The sequence below is a fragment of the Abramis brama genome (genome assembly GCF_963993115.1).
Source record: "Abramis brama genome assembly, chromosome: 20".
Taxonomy (NCBI): Eukaryota; Metazoa; Chordata; class Actinopteri; order Cypriniformes; family Leuciscidae; genus Abramis; species Abramis brama.
In genome coordinates this window covers 13,690,404-13,711,890 of record NC_139982.1, presented here as the reverse complement: position 1 = coordinate 13,711,890, position 21,487 = coordinate 13,690,404, and the positions used below count along the sequence as shown (strand labels likewise).

The 21,487-nt window shown below is 37.6% G+C and overlaps 1 protein-coding gene across 2 annotated transcripts in view; it reads left to right on the top strand.

The window, feature by feature from the left end:
- The window catches only part of b4galnt4a (beta-1,4-N-acetyl-galactosaminyl transferase 4a), a 169,692-nt gene that overhangs the window by 100,043 nt on the left and 48,162 nt on the right, over positions 1–21,487 (top strand). For both annotated transcript variants that reach the window (XM_084095454.1, XM_084095455.1), the window contains exons 5-7: positions 1,791–1,881; positions 2,058–2,158; positions 9,374–9,441. In XM_084095454.1, the coding sequence (XP_083951580.1) occupies positions 1,791–1,881; positions 2,058–2,158; positions 9,374–9,441 (260 nt within the window). The remainder of the gene's footprint in view (positions 1–1,790; positions 1,882–2,057; positions 2,159–9,373; positions 9,442–21,487) is intronic.

Here is a 21,487-nt window from a genome sequence, read left to right as displayed (position 1 = left end):
CAGTTCATTCATTCATTCATTGAATCAATCAGTCAGTTCATTCATTGAATCAGTCAATCAGATCATTCATTCAGTCATTCATTGAATCAATCAATCAGTTCATTCATTCATTCATTGAATCAGTCAATCAATCAGATCATTCATTCAGTCATTCATTGAATCAGTCAATCAGTTCATTCATTCATTCATTCATTGAATCAATCAATCAGTTCATTCATTCATTCATTGAATCAATCAATCAGTTCATTCATTCATTCATTGAATCAATCAGTCAATCAGTTCATTCATTCATTCATTCATTCATTGAGTCAATCAATCAGTTCATTCATTCATTCATTGAATCAGTCAATCAATCAGATCATTCATTCAGTCATTCATTGAATCAGTCAATCAGTTCATTCATTCATTCATTCATTGAATCAATCAATCAATCAGTTCATTCATTCATTCATTGAATCAATCAATCAGTTCATTCATTCATTCATTGAGTCAATCAATCAATCAGTTCATTCATTCATTCATTGAATCAATCAATCAATCAATCAGTTAATTCATTCATTTGATTTTCTTTCATTTTGGTATTACATGGCCATATGCCAATTCTGTCACCATTTACTTACTATTTATTGATTTATTTTTGAATAATTATTAATAATAATTATTATATTATATTATAATATATTATTAATAATAATATTTTATTTCCAATTCTATGATTCTGAATTATTCCTTTAATTGACCAAGAACCACCTTCTTGTTGATTATTATCTGGATTTGGAAGGTGTGTCTGAAAACCTCAACCCTTCTCTCAACATGTGGGTGGCTTCATTTAATTGACTGACAGGTTGATAAAACCCATACAGGTTGTAACGGGTGGAATTATACAGTACGCTTCTCCTGAACTGTTATTGTGAATTCGGTTTAGTTCAGACCCCCTACACAGTCCTCCCACCTCCTCAACTTTTTACCTTGTGATTTATTTATTTTCTGTTCTTTTTTTGGCCGGCCTGTTTTTATAGATCACAGACAAAAAAGTCTGACAGAACCCACCCAAAAGTAAAAGCACACACAGACGCGTACGGTTCTCCATCTTTCTGTCTTTGTGGTTTTGTAAACAGATGACAGATAGCGGAGATTCTAGTCTCACACACACACTGTGATGTGTGTGTCTGTTTAGTGTATGGCAGGGTGAGACTGAACAGACACAGCAGGAGCGGCTTCAAAACTCACACAGGCATTTTATTTTGAAATGCAATAGAACATTAATTAACACCATTATCTCTCAGTGATTGATTTTTGACAACTATAGGAATTATTATTATTATTTTATTTATTTTCCTTTTTTTATGGTGATGGCATTAAAATTGACATGGAATCTTTTAGTCATGTCTTAATTGTTCATATTTGCTTTTTTCAGATATTTTATTGTATAAATGTCATTATTTTGTTCTTATCCCAGACACAGGGTTAAAATATGAAAATATATGAAAATCCATCTTAAACTGCCAAGTCAAGTCACCTTTATTTATATAACACTTTATAGTGATGACAGTAAAATTATTCAATGATGCAAACAGAGTTTATTTTGGCTGTAAAGCAGCTCTAAAAAGAAAACTGTCATTGTTCAAGTGTTGATTCAGTTCCATTGTAAAGATCATCAGATCATATTTTGTTTCACATGCAGGGATTAGACATTACTTTTCTCTCCACCCACCATGTCTTTCTTCACTCACCCCACCACAATGTTATTTTACATACTAATTTCATATTCAAACATTTAATCTCCCCAGACGAGAACTACAGTAAAGAAGTTGGCTGTGGCTCCAAAATGGAAGAACTACGGCCTAAGAATATTTGGATACATTCTACCTTACAAGGATGGTAAATGCTCTTTTGTATTAAAAGTAAAAATTGCTTTTAGATATTTTTCATGGAGATATACAGAATGACATTCTCTCACAATCACGTTCACAGCGTTATCAAAGAAGTGTATACTACATATATAAAGCAGCATTGTTACCTGTCGCTCACACTGTCCGTCGCTCTCACTTGTCCAGGTGATTTTCAGTTTGCAGTTTCTTCTGATGATAACTCAGAGTTCTGGTTGAGTTCAGATGAAAGTCCTCTCAATGCACGTCTGCTGGCCTACGTGGGAAAGGTAAGGGATTTAAGATTGGATATATATATATATATATATATATATATATATATATATATATATATATATATATATATATATATATATACTCTTATACATTCTTGTATAATTTTGCTATACAAATTGTTCAAGTAATTATATGTATATATGTAGATATATGTATATACATACATACATACTGGATATACATATTGGATTTATATATACTTTTATACACCCTTGTATAATTTTGCTATACAAATTGTTCAAGTAATTATATGTATATATAAATATTTAATATAACTATATTATTATATATTTATTACATTTATATTTAATTACTTGTATAATTTGTATAGCAATTATATTATAATAATGTTATAATTATAATAAAATTAGTATTATTATATTTAATTATGTATGTATTTTACTTGTATAAGTAAATATATATTGCATATTATATTGTGTATTAGGGATGTGCCCAAAGCTGAATACCTTATTCGAAAAGGAAATAAAAAAAAATATATATTTCAATGTTTTTCCATTGTCTTGCAATGATATATTTCGGTAATTATATTATATATAATTTGCAGGCATCAGGAAGCCGCTATCAATATCTGTGGTATTGAAATTGCTTTGAATAATTACTAGCGCAGCAATCCTAACCTTGTCCCTTTAGGGGAGGCGTTATTCATTTTCTGTGCATTTCCAAAAATAACATATTCGGCTCCGGGCACATCCCTATTGTGTATATCATACTTGCCCAAGAATCTGTATTCAATTTTATAGGCTTTAAAGTGTAAATATCAATCAACACTCCTTTCATTGTCCATTGATCAGCAGTCATGGTGTCATTGTGAGCAGCGGTGACTATTTCCTCAGACAGAAGGCCTTGCTGTTACTGCATGGTGGATTTCATTTAGATTTAGATTTATTCCCCAGTGCTCTTGGTGCTTAGAAGTGTAGATTTGTATGATGTGAGGGAGCGTTGGCTTTGTAAAACACAATTAGTGCCTTAGCCAGAAGCCTGTGAGAGTTTACAGTGTGTGGTTTACTGGTGTATCGATTACGTCTGGCTCAGATGGGAATTGGCGCTCACACATGCCAGCCGAGGACTTGATACCCTGTCACAGAGATGCGTGATCGATTGAAAGGCGTCTCTTTGTCTAAGAAAAGAATCACAGCCTGTCCGGAATTCCGAGTGACTCCTTACGGAAGCGACAGACCTTTTCCAGTCACACCTGTAGATGGGGAAATCCATCCAAGCTGGAGAAACAGAGAAGCACATTGTTTCTGTGGACTTAAAGCGTAACTCTCGCCAAAATGCAACCTAGGGTCTTTCTGTTAATCTACCCGAGGCAAACTTTCGTTTAAAAGCATAATTAGAATAGAAACACCACTTTTAAGCCTTTTGAATGGGAGTGATAGGGATCAAAATCGCTATTTTTAAAACACTAAGAAGGCTCGACACAACATGAAACTTTGCTCGAAGTATCACCAGGGGCTCTACACATGAACTCGAACATTGAGAACATTGTTTGTGTACACAGAGTTTACTAAAAAGAAAGATTTTGAACAACTCACTGTAGCTGTTGTTGTTTCTGTCCGCCGGCATTTTGTCAGTCAAAAATAGTCGATCTCCGAATTCGAATGAACTGACTCTGAATCTTAGTATTGCTTCTTATATGAGGATCCTTTTTCAAATACAAGGTCAATATTGATTTTTACTAACGAGAAAACAACAAATTATCTGTGAATTTATATGGAACTAAGCTTTAGGAGCTTTCCATTTTTACTCTTCTCCGTTACGTTGCATTCGGAGATCGACTATTTTTGACTGACAAAATGCCGGCGGACGGAAACAACAACAGTTACAGTGAGTTGTTCAAAATCTTTCTTTTTAGTAAACTCTGTGAACACAAACAATGTTCTCAATGCTGGAGTTCATGTGTAGAGCCCCTGGTGATACTTCGAGCAAAGTTTCATGTTGTGTCGAGCCTTCTTAGTGTTTTAAAAATAGCGATTTTGATGCTATCATAGTCATGCCCCGTTCACTCCCATTCAAAAGGCAATTTGACCCGAAAACGAAAATACGGTCAAACTTAAAAGTGACATTTCCATTCTAAATATGCTTTTAAATGAAAGTTTGCCTCGGGTAGATTCACAAAAAGACCCTAGGTTGCATTTTGGCGAGAGTTACACTTTACATATAGATACTCAAATGTTTCAGCTCTAAGAGATTCGTCTGAATAAGGCAGAAAGTTAATTTTAGCGAAGATTTTGAGGCGACTACTTAACAAATAGAGTAAGAAGTGGGAACAAAAGAGCTGAGAGTGAAGAAAGACACAAAGAAGAAAGTGCAATATCTGGCATCAGTATAATAGCAGTGTGACTCCATTGCTCCCGTATTTTCTCTGTTTGCCCCCATTCCATCTATTCAATACTCCAGGGTCGCAGATAGACAAAATGAGTTTCTTCAATGTAATTCTGTGTTTGGGGAAAGTTCACATGGCTCAAAAATAGATGGAATATAAAGGAGAGAAATACCAGCAGAAATACCATATACATCTCTGAAAGATGAAAAATAGCGTTGTCAGGTTATCCGCTGCACTTCCATTGACTAGACAAATTGTGTTACAGAGAAAACTTCAAGGAATAGACCTAGTTCACTCCAAAATGAAATTCTGTCATCTTTTACTTTTCTTATTCCATGCCCAAAATACTACATATCTTATGAGGGCCGAAGAGCTGTCAACCTCCAGAAATGACAAAAACTAAATCTTTTGAAGCTAAACAATAGCTTTGCGTGTGAAAGAGATTGATATTTAAGTAATTCACTGAAAATCTTCCCCTCGCTAAATCCTACACACACGTGCCGTGAAACGTGCCGCTATGATGATACGCTACAGTTGATTTTACTTTTGGAACGGTTTCGGTTCCTGCGACAGCTTGATTTGTAATTAATTTGTAATTCGAGTATCATTTTGTGTGACTTTTGATATTGAAAATAACTTAAACGAAACAAGAACGAAACTGTGAACTCTATGTAAACAAACAAGTGTATTTCGTGACAAAGATTGTATTAGTCACTGAGTGGCCGTTTACACGACACACGAAACTTTTTGTGCATTTTGGCCGTTTATTTACACGACAAAGGAGTTTTGGAGGCCTGAAAACACAAACTTTTGAAAACGGGTTTCAAAGTGCAAGTTTTTGAAAACGATACAATTATCATCTCCATGTTTACAACAAAAACGTTAATTTGTGAAAACGGTGGCGTCATGCGTATACGCATTACGTGTTCAGTCTATGGCTCGTAGTGTTTCTTTATAAAGTGACATCGCCACCTACTGGCCTGGCATGAATAATAAAAATAAAAAAATGTTTATGAAACTTCCCCACATTAAAGTGTTGATAAAAAAGAATGAATGATGCTATAATAAAAATAAAAAAAGGGTTTTTTTTAAAGCAGACTCTCTGTTTATATATTGCATTTTCAGATATTCATACAACAAATATTTTGGGAGCCATGAAAGTTTTGTGAATATGATCAAAAGTGCTGGTACTGGCTGGCAAAAAAAAAAAAAAAAAACTGACAGGGAAAGAGAAAACAAAAAAACCCTGTTTTTTACACAGTGAAAGCCAGTGGGTTTCAAAAGAGTAAAACATTTATAAAAATATCTTCTTTTGTGTTCCGCAGAAGACAGTAAGTCATACATGTTTGGAACGACAGGAGGGTGACTAAATGATGACAGAATTTTTGTTTTTGGGTGAACTATCCATTTCACTGGTGGTCTATAAAAAAAGCAAACAAAATTCCATAGGCTTTAAAAGAAGGAATCCATCCATACTGTATGTGGAGACTATGAGTGGGCTCATTGACTTGAGCAAACACCCAAAAAACACCAAGAACACTTAGCAATTATATTACTATAATCACTTAGTAATCACTTAGCACAACAATGCCCTGTAGCAAAAGATGTAGCATTAACACCATTCACATTAATGCAAAACAATGATCATATGTGTAAATTGAAAGGTTCTAGCTACATGAGCTTCATTTTCACTTTAAGTGTATCATTTTAAGGTAGGTTGTTTCCATAGTAATACTTTATGCTAAAGTGTACTTCTTTTTTACAAAGCTGTAATTTTTATTAAACCTAAAAGAACTGTTGCTAGCAAGTGCGCTAGCAAAACATTTCCACCCAATGTTGTCTCTTCCCCTCGCATTTGAAAGATTTTCATGTAGTCACCTTCAAGTGGAAATATACTGTAGCTTTCGCCTCTGAAGGCAGACGTACACACACACACACACACACACACACACGCAAATACACAACGCATCTTTGTCCTCTAATACCCGTGAGAGGCCAAGTTGTGTTTGGCAGCGGAGGCAATTAGCATTGGCTGAGTCACATGTGTGTGTTGATCCTGATGGCCACGCAAGGTGTGTGCGAAAGGAAACGCATTCCTTTCGGCAAAAAGAGGAGCAAGTGTGGGAGAATCTGCAGCGGGACTTTTTTTGGTTGCCGTGTGTGTGTGTGTGTGTGTGTGTGTGTGTGTGTGTGTGTGTGTGTGTGTGTGTGTGTGTGTGTGTGTGTGTGGGTGTGTGTGTGTGTGTGTGTGTGACGAATGAAAGGCATCTTTGAGGGCAGCAGGGATCCTGGATGATCCTGGAGGCATTATGATTCATTACATCGACGTGCGATGTGAACAGAAGCATTGAGAGTGAGAGAGATGCCACACATGACAATTAAAGAGATGCATGCTGGGATGGAGAGATGGAAGATTTCATTCTGGATCACTGCTCTAAGAGCACTCATTAGTTACTGAGGGTTGGTGTGTAAATCGCTGCAGTTGCCCTGCGGGTCAAGAGAGAGATGTTTTGGATTATATAAAAACATTATGATTGTGAGAAGGGTTATTATTAAGGTTTATTGGAGGAAAACACAAACCCCTTTAGTGTTTTAAAGGGGTCATATTATAAGGATTCATAATGTCCTTGATATTTCAAGATGAAAAGCTTCATTATACGATAAAATCAGAATAAAAAACTTCTTTCACATCCAAAATAGAGCATTTATTGAAAATACGATGCAAGTTTTGCCTTTGGTATAAATATATATAAAAAAAAAAAAAAAAACACAGGACCCCTGCAGACCCTTGGTGTCTGGGTCAATAGGTCTCTTAAAATTACAGATATTTTGACCTCAAAAACTTTGAAAATGGTATAAGAGTAAAATAATCACTAGTGTTCAAAGGTTTGGGGTTGGTACGATTTTTTTTGAAAAATCTTTATTTTTCTTCAATATCACTGGATTTAAAGGCACACTGTGAAGGAATTGTGTTTTTGTCAAACAGCGACCCCTAGAGTCGCTATGGAATACTTGCACTGTCGTAAATACTTTACTGGCCACTTCATGCGTTTTCTCAGATCGGATAGCTATCTGATTTATCAAAACAATTCCATTTACATATATGAATAGCATTTTATTGATCATCAGCTAAAATTTCAAAATCAAAGACCGCAATAAGAGAGAGCAGCAACAGCCCTGGTAAGATCATTTCATTTCTTTACTTTTAATGATGATGATTGTGTATTAAGCGTCTGCGACTTACTTTCACTTTGATTTGCGATAGTTTGCACGTTCTCTTGATGACTATATGCTCAGTTGCTCATCTGCGGTGATGCGTGTTCCAGGAGCGTCGTCATATCTGTCTATAACATATAGCCTATAACACGCTCTCACACGTTTTTATTTTTAGCATTTTTGAGAGGAGTACAATTTACATGTGGTTTCAACAACCAGATGCATTTACACTTGTCCAGTTTCGTCTGGAATGCTGCACAGACCTCCTCCTGAAGTGGTTTGAGCGATCGGATTCAAATCCGTCTTGAATGCGTTTCGGAGGGCATTTAAACCTGGTCTTTTCACGATCAGATAGCTATCCCATCTGAGAAAACGCATGAAGTGGCCAGGTGTAAACAGCCCCATGACAAAAACATACGCACGAAAGCCGAAAACAAACGCTGGTTGGCCTCTCACGTCCAAATTTGACGAAGTGGTGGGGGAAGTGACGTATGCCGTAAAGCAGTCGAATTTTGTAGTTCTTTTTGTGCTTGGGTTACTACCCGAACCCCGAAGTTACGTAGTGCCAGTAAAAGCGATACAGACCCCGTCAGGCTATGGCAGACGTGTCATTCAACCTATTGTAAGTCGATGTACCATCACAAGGGTCTTGGAAATATATTATGAAGGTTGAAAAGTTTCACAGTGTGCCTTTAAGTGTTTTCCGTTTGAATGTAATTTAAAAAGTAATTTATTCCTGTGATGCACAGCTGAATTTTTTCAGAAACTTCAGTGTCAGTGTCACATGACCCTTCAGAAATCATTCTAATATGCTGATTTACTGCTCAAGAAACATTGCTTATAATAATCAGTGGTAAAACTGAAAGTTCCAAAGAGCAACATTTATTATGAAACGGTGACATTGTATGACTCTTTACGACCACTTTTTAATTTAATGTGTCCTTACTGAATAAATATATTCATTTCTTTACAAAAAAAATCTTACCCCAGACTTTTGAATGGTATTATATATTTATTTATTGTGCACACTCTTATTTGTCATTGTCATTTGAATGACCGCCCACATTTACTGGATGGATGGATGGATGGATGGATGGATGGATGGATGGATGGATGGATGGATGGATGGATGGATGGATGGATGGATGGATGGATGGATGGATGGATGGATGGATGGATGGATGGATGGATGGATGGATGGATGGATGGATGGATGGATGGATGGATAATTACCTGCCACTTCATATTACGCAATGAAATTTGAGCTTGTTGTGCCACATAACGATTGGTTGGTGTATTATACATGACAAATGGGCAGCGATGAATTATGTGACATTTTAAAACATGTAATATGTGGATTTTTAAACCTGTGGCAATGCATTATGGCAACAACGTCTGATGGCAGACATAAAAATAAAGATGAATTTTCTGACTTTTGAGCGATTCGTTACTGTTTTGGTGTAATTTTAATTAGAACAAAAATGCAATTAGTTTTTTTGTTTTTTTACCACAATATTATTGTGGATAATTGTTGAGAGGGGCACTTTTAGTTAAGAGGCCCAAAAAACCCGCCCGACATTAATTGCACTGTAATTACATTACAACATTGATAATCAAGAAATCTTGTGGGTTTGCTCTGTTTCAGCTGGGATCTGAGTGGACTGCACCAGGAGAGTTTACCAAGTTCAGGTCTCAGACATCCAAATCTGTGCAGTAAGTACATACTGTAAACATCTTAGTATGCTATTCCAAACACAGCATCTATGTCTTCCATGTCATTTTAGTGTCCATAGCATTGCATTGTTGGAAACTGCAAAGCAAACTTCGGTATATTGTGCAAATTTTGGTCATAGTACAGAATGCATTATGCTGTGTATATTTCTGTTGCACGTTTTATTGTCCAATCGAGAGCCTCAATTCCTCCTTTGTAAACAAACCGCCCACCCTCATGGCTATTGATGCAGTTATTTTACCCCTGATGGTGTTGATTGGGTTGGTAATTGGAGGAAATTGCTGGCCTTTATCTGATCGGGCTTTTAATGATCGGCTTTCTCTGCTCCTCTCAAAGCACTCACATCATTTACAGCCATACAACTTCTGTGATTTAAATACCACGTCGAAGAAAGAGCTGTCGCTTCTAAGATAGAAACACCTTTTCCGCTTCAAATCAGCAGTGAATGAGCGGTCGATTAGCATATCGTATTTCTAGTATTTCCATAAAAAGCCCTCTACAGACTGCAGACCATTTTAATTCGACACTCTGCACTAATGCCCCATTAATAATGGCTTCAAATGGATCTGCTGGAATTAGCAGTGGGTTTGTTTCCATATGGCTGTAAAGTGATCCATAGCCTGGCCTTTATCATGAGTGTATTTAATAATGCATAAACTAATCCGACCTCATTTCATGAACCTGAGTATATAGATAGTAACCACAGAGGCACCTTTTTAGATTTATTCTCTAGTAGATAATGCTCTACCTAGATGATTTAAGCCTTTATATTTATGAATTCCATTTCAATTTGTAAAAGTACAGGATATTAGACATCTGGGGTGCCATATAGGCGTTTTCATACAAATAAAAAATACAAAAACAAAACTACTATCTACTGATCTTCAGTAAATCCAATGTTTGACACTGATTCAATGTCTCTGTAACTGTTAATACGCATTATGTCTTATATTCTTGTATCTAAATTTTTATAAATGTACACTGCCATTCTAAATTTTGGGGTCGGTAAGATTTTTAATACCAGCAAGGACATGTTAAAGGGGACCTATTATGCAAAATGCAATATTACATGGTGTTAGAACAAATGTGTGTTGAGTGTGTGTACACAACCACCCTATAATGATAAAAATCCACTTACTCCTCTGGCCCCGCCCACGACTGGTGATGTAATCTGCCGTATTAGCATAGACCCCGCCCTGAGCGAGCCGTACACTGTCCGCCATTTTCTCCAGGCCGGAGCAGCTGTAGCAAAAATAATGTCTCGTAAGCAACTCCGGTGTTTTGTTGCTGGATGTTAAAGTGAACATAAGTCTAAAAGTGAACATAAAACTGAACATAAGTGAACATAAGTCTAAAAGTGAACATAAGATGCAGTGGATTTATTTTTTTGTACCCACTGACATAAAAAATGATTTTAAATTATTTTAACTTTGAAATGTTATTTAATAACTGAAACTTGTTTAAACACATTGTTAATGACTCAATGAGATTAATTACATCAGTTTTGAAAATATTTTTAAAAAATAAAAACACCTTTGTTGAAGCTTTATTTGTCAATGACCTCATATACAGTTGTAATCTAAATTATTAAACCCCAATTGCAAATCAGGTTTATTGGCAAAAACTTACAGACTTTCAGCTGTTTGCAATGAACAAATCAAACAAAAGTAATTGAAATAGCTCAACACAACAAATGTTTCAAGTGGTTTCCCCAAATTCAACTGAGGGGCTGTTTACACGACACCGTTTTCAACTAAAAGCTTAAAACTTTTATGCGTTTTGGCCGTTTGTTTACACGACAACGGCGTTTTGAGTGCCTGAAAATGCAAACTTGTGAAAACGGGTTTCAAAGTGCAAGTTTTTGAATACGGTCTCCGTGTAAACAGCAAAAACGCGAATCTCTGAAGACGATGACATCATGCACATGCGTATTACGTGTTCAGTCTATAGTGTTTCATCGCCATCTAATGGCCTGGCAGCAAAATACAGCGTTTTTAGTAGTTTTTGCGAATCCGTGTGAATGGGAACCGTTTTGACAATGGTGTCGTCTGTACGCGGAAAACTCAAAGGAAAAACGTCTCTGTTTTAAGCATATCGTTGTCGTGTAAACGTACATAAATGCAACTTTTAATGACTTCTGCAGTCTCCAAATTATTCAACCCCCTGAATAGAATCCCTCACAAAAGCACAAATCTGCAAAACAGGTGTCGTCTGAAGCACACCTGATGCTATTCAAGGGCTTCATTATTTGCACCAGGTGTGCTTGAGCTAGAACACATTAAATATCTGAATTGGCTCGGTTTGTTGAGTGTCACGTTTGACTGCATGTTAGAAATATGTTTTAGTCAAAAGAATGGTCCAAAAAGTTAAGAGAATATATCATCACCCTTCACAAACAAGGAACAGGATATAAAAAGATAGTGAAGGCACTAACTGTTCCTAGAGACACTGTTGGAAGCATAGTTCGCAAGTTCAAAGTTAAAATAACAGCAGTTACAAGGACGAGGCAGAAAAAGGAAGATATCAATGGCTGCAACCAGATTTCTGAGAAGGCCGGTTCAGAAAAACCCTCGAGTGAAAGACAAAGGACCTGCAGCAAGACATGGTGGCAACAAGACCTGAGGTTTCAGTTTGCACTGTAAGGTGCGTACTATACGCATGCCAGAACTCCAAGACTACACCACTACTGACCCAAAAGCACAAGAAAACTTGTCTCCAATTTTCTCAAAATCATATAAATATAAATATAAACAGAAGTTTGGGGATTCTGTTCTGTGGAGCGATGAACCAAAACTTTTCAGCCCTATGGATCAGCGGGTCTGGAGGAAGAAGAATGAAGCGTATGCTGAAAAGAACACACTGTCTACAGTTCAGCATGTGGAGCTCGGTGATGCTCTGGAGCTGCTTTGCATCCTCTGGCACTGGAAACCTGCAGCGTGTGGAGGGCAAGATGGATTCATTGAAGTATCAGGAAATCCTAGAAGAAAACATCATGCTGTCAGTGAGGAAGCTGAAGTTTGGGCATCATTGGACCTTCCAACAAGACAATGATCCCAAGCATACCTCAAATTCCACCAAGGTTTGGTTGCAGAATAAGTCCTGGAAGACTCTACAGTGGCCATCACAGTCACCTGACTTGAACACCATAGAAAATCTCTGGTGGGATTTGAAGAAGGTGGTAGCAGCACACAAACCCAATAATATTACTGAACTGGAGGCCATTGCTCATGAGGAATAGGTTAAGATTCCTCCGAAATGCTGCCAGAAGCTGGTGTCTGGTAATACATCTCGTTTGCAGCAGGTCATAACAGCAAAAGGATGTTCTACTAAGTACTAATGTTGCTTGCCATGAAGGGGTTGAATAATTTTGAGACAGCAGAAGTCATTAAAAGTTGCATTTTAAGTTGAATTTGGGGAAACCACTTGAAACATTTGTTGTGCTGAGCTATTTCAATTACTTTTGTTTGATTTGTTCATTGCAAACATATAAAAATTAAAACAAGCAGATCTAGAATAGTTTATTTTACCACAGAAAACACAACTGCACAACAGTATCTCTGGACACACACCTCACCTGCTCCTGACCGTTGGCTGTGAGTCACTAAAGAGCATTTGATTTTTCTGCATTATTCATCAAGTGTTCTTGCTTGTAAGTCTTTCACCTATTCCTGCCCTTGGCGTGGGCCTGGATGGAGGAAGTGCACCCTTGGGAATGATGCTATGATCCCAGACCTGAATAGAAATACAGCATTTAACCCTCATTCTGCACCATCTGATAGTTTTCTTTTATTTTAATGAAGACTGAATGGAGATGTTTAAGAAAGTCTTCAGAGGGGGCAAGAAAGCAGACCAAAACACTAAACAAATTTTGAGATGATTAAAAGTAAATTTGCTAACATGAAGCTTTTATTATAATAAACCCGCTGCTAATGTTTGCCATAAGACCAGGGATTCTTTGTTCATCTCTTGTGATGTGTGCTATAAATTACAAGGCTTATCCATGACTGGTGCTCACTAATAATGTTTTAATTACTTTTGTTTTAATCAAGGAGATCCATAATTAGCCTCAGATTAGATATCACAGAACAACCCAGTTCATATGATGAATATCAGCCAGTACAATAAAATCAGCTGCATTGTTTTGTCCATATAATTTTCACAGCCATCCTATAAGGTTCACAACAACATCAGAGAAACACATTGCCGTTTCTCTGTCTCATCTCTGTGTTCAGAACTTCCCGATGAACTACGTCTTCAGTGCTGTTGTGCATATTACCATCACTTGATATAAAAAGACTTGATATATTCAAAACTGTATCCAACTTCTGGCAATGACTAAAGCGAAGATGGCTCTTAATGAAGCAGAAAGTCGTAAGAAGATAAAAGAGAAGGAAGCATTTATATTTGTGTCCTTGAATTCTTAAGTTCAAAAGCTCTATTGCAATACATAGTGAGCGGCCATGCTGTCTACTGCCTACATAGGCAGCTAACTTGTAAGGGAGCATTCTAACTGAAATGGAACCCGATTAGCAAATTAGCTCAAGTGAAATAGGAGTAATCAATTATAAATAGTTGGATTAGTTAGAGGCATAATTAATATTTCAATCAATTAACCTGTTCATCCAGCAAACATTCTGTATTAATTGTCTATCAGCTCTCAGAAAGGATCATTTTGTGGCCACAGAAAAATAACCTTTCTTAGTGGGTACTGTCCTACTCAGAGCATGTAGCTGTGATCGCATCGTTAAAGGGACTCAAGTGAATGTGCACAAAAGTTTTAGTTTACACTGGGTTTCCCCAGTGCTGCTCACACTGCGAGATCAGCTCCTTAGCGTAAAGGTTGTGTAAACCTTTACTTTTCTCCTTAGTGTAAAGGTTGAGAGGTCCATCTATCATTGAGTTAGTTTCTGGAGTAAATATATAGGCTGTGTACACAGCTTTTAAAAAACGGCGGGAACTGGTGTTTCGCCTGTATTCGACCAATCAGCGTACACTTACGTCACTGGTACTTCCTATAGTGCTGGGTTCTCTGAAGTAGTTGTGATTCGCCTCTAACAACGTAACATGCTCGTCTAAATACACCTCTTAAGCACGCAGAATTATGCAAGTGGACTTTTTTTTGTAATCGCTGCTTTGAATGATTATGTAATCGTGACATCTGTAATCGTAATCACGATTAGAAATTCGATTAATTGTGCAGCCCTACTGTCCTCTTCACTGCGTGAGAACGTGTTGTGTGGCGTGAGAGGGCCATGGCTTGTCGGACATAGCAACAGTAACTAAGAGGAGCGGGTCTTTGCGAAGGGTCAATTGTGTGTCTGATCAGTCCAGCCGCTACACCTGATTAGTGACTGATTTAGAATCTTTGACTTGGGAACAAATTAAATTGTAGACACACAAAGAGTGCTCCTCACACTAGACTAGACCTACAATGAATTCCAATAGGGTTTTCCTTTAGCATGTTGCTAAGATAACACTTGATATTTTAAGCACAATAGTTTTCTATGTGAAACACACAGTATGCTGGACCAACGCATTCTCATCCTTGGGCGTCATAATACTGACGCTTTTGACATTTCGTCTACATCGAACGCACATGGCACCCTTTAGCGTCAATATGAGACGCACAGAGCTTTGTTAGGTTATGGGTAGGTTTAGGTCTGGTGTAGGGTTAGGGTTAGACCGCTAGGAGGCGCCTTCTGGCCCATTTCTATCTGCGTCTCATATTGATGCTAAAGGGTGCCATGTGCGTTCGATGTAGACGAAATGTCAAAAGCGTCAATATATGACGCCCTAGGATGAGAACGGGCTGGCTGGACCCATAATTGATTCCAAAAGTCTTATATTAGCATGTTGCTAAGCTAACATCCAGATACTCACATGCATGATAGTGTTTTCCTTGCGAAAGTCATGGTAACCTCATCCTACAATTGATTGAGTTGAGTTTGGCTTTAGAATACTGCTAATCTAGCAACCAGATATTTTACTTACGACGTGCACTGTAAACTCGACTAACAAGCTAACAATAAGATGTTTTGCTTGTTAAGTGCATGGTAAACTCAAACCACAATTGATTGTAGTTGAGGTTTATTTAGCACAATGCTAAGCTAACAACCAGATATTTTGCTTGTGAAGTGCATGGTAAACTCAAACCACAATTTACTCCAGTTGAGATTGAATTAAGCATGTTGCTTAGCTAACAACTTGATATGCTAAGCATAAAAATAGCACACAGAACTTGGGGGTAAAAATAAGTCATTTGTTTTGATTCTACTATACTTGAACTATATTTATAATCAACAGACTTTTCCACTGAGCTCATCGCAGTGCATTCTGGGACTGCATTTTTTGTGAATGATAAATGCAATGCCTTAAAATTTACAGTACAAGGTATCTTAAAGGGCATCATTTCTGCTTACTTTTTAGACAAACCTTCATGTCCTATCTATTTTTTGTAAGAGCTATTATTTCAATAACACAGACAGTAAGTGAACCAGCGAGAGGGAAAAAAGACAAATGTGTAGGAATTGTTAAGACTTTTCGTAACGCCGTTTATCATGATTACAGTGATCATAAATCAATGCTATTATTGAGTTTGAGGAATAGAGAAAGAGTAGGGGAATGATGTGTATTGATCGGAGGTTAGGCACTTTGCTTTTTAAGCAGGATAGTTCATCCTGTAGAAGCAGGCAGGAGTCATTTCCACCCTTACAAAGCATTGATTAGACAAAGCATCTTATCTAACAGCACATCTAGCCAATGCAAGAAAGACTTCTCCGCTGACATCCATTCAGAGTGCTCTCCGCTGACATCCATTCAGAGTGCTCTCGCCTGGTTATATCGAGTTGAGCTGAGTGTCTGCTTTTATCTTAAGGAACTCCAACCTGCTTTTAAATCAAGAACTGTTTATTGAAACATTTTTCGTTTCTGAGAAAAGTCTATTTACTTTCTATGTGTTCACACCACAACTGTTGTTATTACAACATGTTACTGTGCACTGGTTGTGCTGTAGGTTTTTGATTCACTAAAAGAACAGATTCATAAGAGTCATTTGTTTCAGGAATCAGTCTACACTGGTCACGCTTTGTTTGATTCACTAAAAGAACAGATTCATAAGAGTCATTTGTTTAAGGAATCAGTCTACACTGGTCACGCTTTGTTTGATTCACTAAAAGAACAGATTCATAAGAGTCATTTGTTTCAGGAATCAGTCTACACTGGTCACGCTTTGTTTGATTCACTAAAAATAACTAGTTATTAAGAGTAATTTGTTCATGAATTGTTATTCGTTTTTGATCCATAATTTTATAAAACTATTGTACTGTAATCTTGTAAATGTAATCTTTTCTGAATCTCAAAATGAATAACCATTTTTTGTACTGTAAATTATAATGTTGTGGTGCATAAATTCATGTTAAAATGCATTTAAAAGGATAAATTATAGTTTTTATTGTTGTGTTTGTATTTATTTAGATGAAGTAGTATCACATTTTAATATTGGCCTTTATAAAAATATGTTTTGGTTTATTTAAAATTGGTAGATTTTATATCAGTGCATGTCGATTCTGTTGAATTTGTCTTTGCATTCTTAAAGTTTAGAGTGTTTGAGTGTTAGAGCCGAGGATGAGGCTCTGATGGGCCTTCCATTAGATTAGTCCTGCTTATGTGATTGGATAATGATGTGATTGGAGGACAAATGGTGTGTGGGAAGACCAGGTGGCCTTGATGCTTGTGGAAAGCCAAAGACCGGAGGGAGGATACAGAGATGGATTCCACTGGATGTGACTCACTCCTAGATGCAACCGATCTGTTTCTGCCCTTTAACCACAGAGAGATAGAGAGGCTGGCATATTCAAGAATTAATAAGGCATCTGGCATTTCCACAAAAGTGCTGTGTAATTTTTGCCTGGAAATCCTGCCACGTCAGTGTATGACTTGTAGGGATGGAAAGCGATACATATTTCCAGATTCAGTTCGCATTTGATTCATAAGCTCTCGATTCGATTCAGGTGATTTAACTGTGATTTATATAGGTACTATATTTTAGTTATAGTGTCCATTTTGGTGTAATATTAAAGACATTCTCTCCCTGCTGATGTTGTAAATTACAAATGTTTCAGACTGATTCATACCAGTAAAGGCCTGTTCACAACAGGATCGATAACTATAAAGATAACTATATTAACTTCCACACCGGCTGATGATAAGGTTTTGTTTATGAGCAAACGCAGATGTTATCTGTTGCTTTAAATGCACTAAATCCCTATACGCAAAGTACGCAAGTTGCATAGGGCCCCAAAACCACCAGGGGGCCCCCTTGCTCTCAAGAATGATTTAGGGCTGTGTTTTAGTTTCGTTTTGGATTTTGGCTTCCAACCATTATGAAAACACAATGCCACTTTCCATTCTTTTCCTTTAAAGCGGTGCGCTGTCACTCATACGTAACATCCAAATCATTCAATTATATCTTTCGGTGAGCATAACAGCTGGGAAAGTTACAGATGAACCAATGAGGTTCATTCTCGTGTTACGCAGCACGTTTGAGCTTCAGCGAGAACCAATGAGGTTCATTCTCGTGTTACGCAGCACGTTTGAGCTTCGGCAAGAACCAATGAGATTCATTCTCGTGTTACGCAGCACGTTTGAGCTTCGGCAAGAACCAATGAGGTTCATTCTCGTGTTACGCAGCACGTTTGAGCTTCGGCCAATGAAGTTCATTCTCGTGTTACGCAGCACGTTTGAGCTTCGGCAAGAACCAATGAAGTTCATTCTCGTGTTACGCAGCACGTTTGAGCTTCAGCAAGAACCAATGAGGTTCATTCTCGTGTTACGCAGCACGTTTGAGCTTCAGCAAGAACCAATGAGGTTCATTCTTGTGTTACACAGCACGTTTGAGCTTCGGCAAGAACCAATGAAGTTCATTCTTGTGTTACGCAGCACGTTTGAGCTTCTGCAAGAACCAATGAGGTTCATTCTCGTGTTACGCAGCACGTTTGAGCTTCAGCAAGAACCAATGAGGTTCATTCTCGTGTTACGCAGCACGTTTGAGCTTCGGCAAGAACCAATGAAGTTCATTCTCGTGTTACACAGCACGTTTGAGCTTCAGCAAGAACCAATGAGGTTCATTCTCGTGTTACGCAGCACGTTTGAGCTTCAGCAAGAACCAATGAGGTTCATTCTCGTGTTACACAGCACGTTTGAGCTTCAGCAAGAACCAATGAGGTTCATTCTCGTGTTACGCAGCACGTTTGAGCTTCTGCAAGAACCAATGAGGTTCATTCTCGTGTTACGCAGCACGTTTGAGCTTCAGCAAGAACCAATGAGGTTCATTCTCGTGTTACACAGCACGTTTGAGCTTCAGCAAGAACCAATGAGGTTCATTCTCGTGTTACACAGCACGTTTGAGCTTCTGCAAGAACCAATGAGGTTCATTCTCGTGTTACGCAGCACGTTTGAGCTTCAGCAAGAACCAATGAGGTTCATTCTCGTGTTACGCAGCACGTTTGAGCTTCAGCAAGAACCAATGAGGTTCATTCTCGTGTTACGCAGCACGTTTGAGCTTCGGCAAGAAACAATGGGGTTCATTCTCGTGTTACGCAGCACGTTTGAGCTTCAGCAAGAACCAATGAAGTTCATTCTTGTGTTACGCAGCACGTTTGAGCTTCTGCAAGAACCAATGAGGTTCATTCTCGTGTTACACAGCACGTTTGAGCTTCGGCAAGAACCAATGAAGTTCATTCTTGTGTTACGCAGCACGTTTGAGCTTCTGCAAGAACCAATGAGGTTCATTCTCGTGTTACACAGCACGTTTGAGCTTCGGCAAGAACCAATGAAGTTCATTCTTGTGTTACGCAGCACGTTTGAGCTTCGGCAAGAACCAATGAAGTTCATTCTCGTGTTACGCAGCACATTTGAGCTTCAGCAAGAACCAATGAGGTTCATTCTCGTGTTACGCAGCACGTTTGAGCTTCGGCAAGAACCAATGAAGTTCATTCTCGTGTTACGCAGCACGTTTGAGCTTCGGCAAGAACCAATGAAGTTCATTCTTGTGTTACGCAGCACGTTTGAGCTTCTGCAAGAACCAATGAGGTTCATTCTCGTGTTACACAGCACGTTTGAGCTTCGGCAAGAACCAATGAAGTTCATTCTTGTGTTACGCAGCACGTTTGAGCTTCGGCAAGAACCAATGAAGTTCATTCTCGTGTTACGCAGCACATTTGAGCTTCAGCAAGAACCAATGAGGTTCATTCTCGTGTTACGCAGCACGTTTGAGCTTCGGCAAGAACCAATGAAGTTCATTCTCGTGTTACGCAGCACGTTTGAGCTTCGGCAAGAACCAATGAAGTTCATTCTTGTGTTACGCAGCACGTTTGAGCTTCTGCAAGAACCAATGAGGTTCATTCTCGTGTTACGCAGCACATTTGAGCTTCAGCAAGAACCAATGAGGTTCATTCTCGTGTTACGCAGCACGTTTGAGCTTCGGCAAGAAACAATGAGGTTCATTCTCGTGTTACGCAGCACGTTTGAGCTTCGGCAAGAGGTTTGTTCTTGCGCATCAAGCATGTTCAGTTGAGCCTCTGTTCATGTTCTTTCATCAATGTTTATATGTGAATAAAAGACCAAATTCAATCTGTTCATCATATATTCATAAAATTTAGACTAAACCGCTCGATACATATGGATTAGTTTTACAATCTCTTTATGAACTTTTTGAAGTGTCAAAGTGGTAGTTGCGTAGACTGTCAATGGAGGGACAAAAATCTCTCAGATTTAATCAAAAAGATCTTCATTTGTGTTCTGAAGATGAACGAACGTCTTACAGGTTTGGAATGGCATGAGGGCGAGTAATTAATGACAATTACAATTTTTGGGTGAACTAACCCTTTAAGTTTAAACTGTAGTGCAGTTAATTGATGATAGCTGATGCTCCTTGGATTCTGAACTCCTACTCCCTCTCGAGACATCCGCCTGACGTCTGCTGTGAAGTGGCTGAGATCCCAGAAACCGTGCACTTCACACTAATACGGCATGCTACAAATACACAGAGCAGAAACTGTGTGAATCTTAATGATACTGCCACTGCCCGGGACTTTGTGGAGTTCATTAGTACGATGAAGTCAAAGTCAAGGGTGTACACACTGCAGCTACGACTCGTGTTTAAAAGTCTTAAGCAAGTCAGTCTATAAAATCGCCTGGATCGAAGTCAAACTCAATTTTTCTTCATCTTTAGATGAAACGTACATACTGTAGGCCTACAGTGTTGTCGTATAGGTCTGCCAGATCACTTTACGAATCAGAAGCTTTGCAAACAGGGCTGCAAATTTGGCTTAAATTAAGCTGTCGCTCAATAGCCTCGCTTTCAGTTTGTTTCAAGTCAATGTAAAATAAAAATGGACCATATTTTATTCATATATGTTTGTAAGATTCAGTTATCATCAAACATTGTTCCAAATAAAAAAATAAAACACGTAAAGATTTATTTCACCATCTAATGTCAAAATCTTGCTTGACTTTCCTTATTGGACTGATGTCACCAGTCCCTTTATATGAATTTATTTTAAATATACATTTAAAATTAATTTCACAGAAATTAACTTTAATATACCTTTTTCTTTCAAGAGAATGTTTTTTTTATGTCAGAAATGTCAGGATAATACAGTTGTCCTGATATTACAATGAATATCCTCAATAAATTAATTAAATTATTGCAATCAAAGTCATACAACCAACATGCAAAAACATGCAGAAAAATATAATTTCTTGAATTAGCAGATCATTTAAGATTTTTCTAAGTCAAGTTTAACATTTGACAATGTCAAGTGGTGTGACTCTTCAAAAACCTAATGAAAATTACGGCTTAATTTTTCATGATATTTGAAAATTTTCTGGGCATTTTTTTAAATCTTTTTTCTTTTTTTATGATGATCAAAATACATCATTTAAAGAAAATATGTTATTACTTTTGATGGTTTCATCACATTTCATCATATTCTTAGAGGCAAAAATCTCTGTGGTTCTTTAAAAATG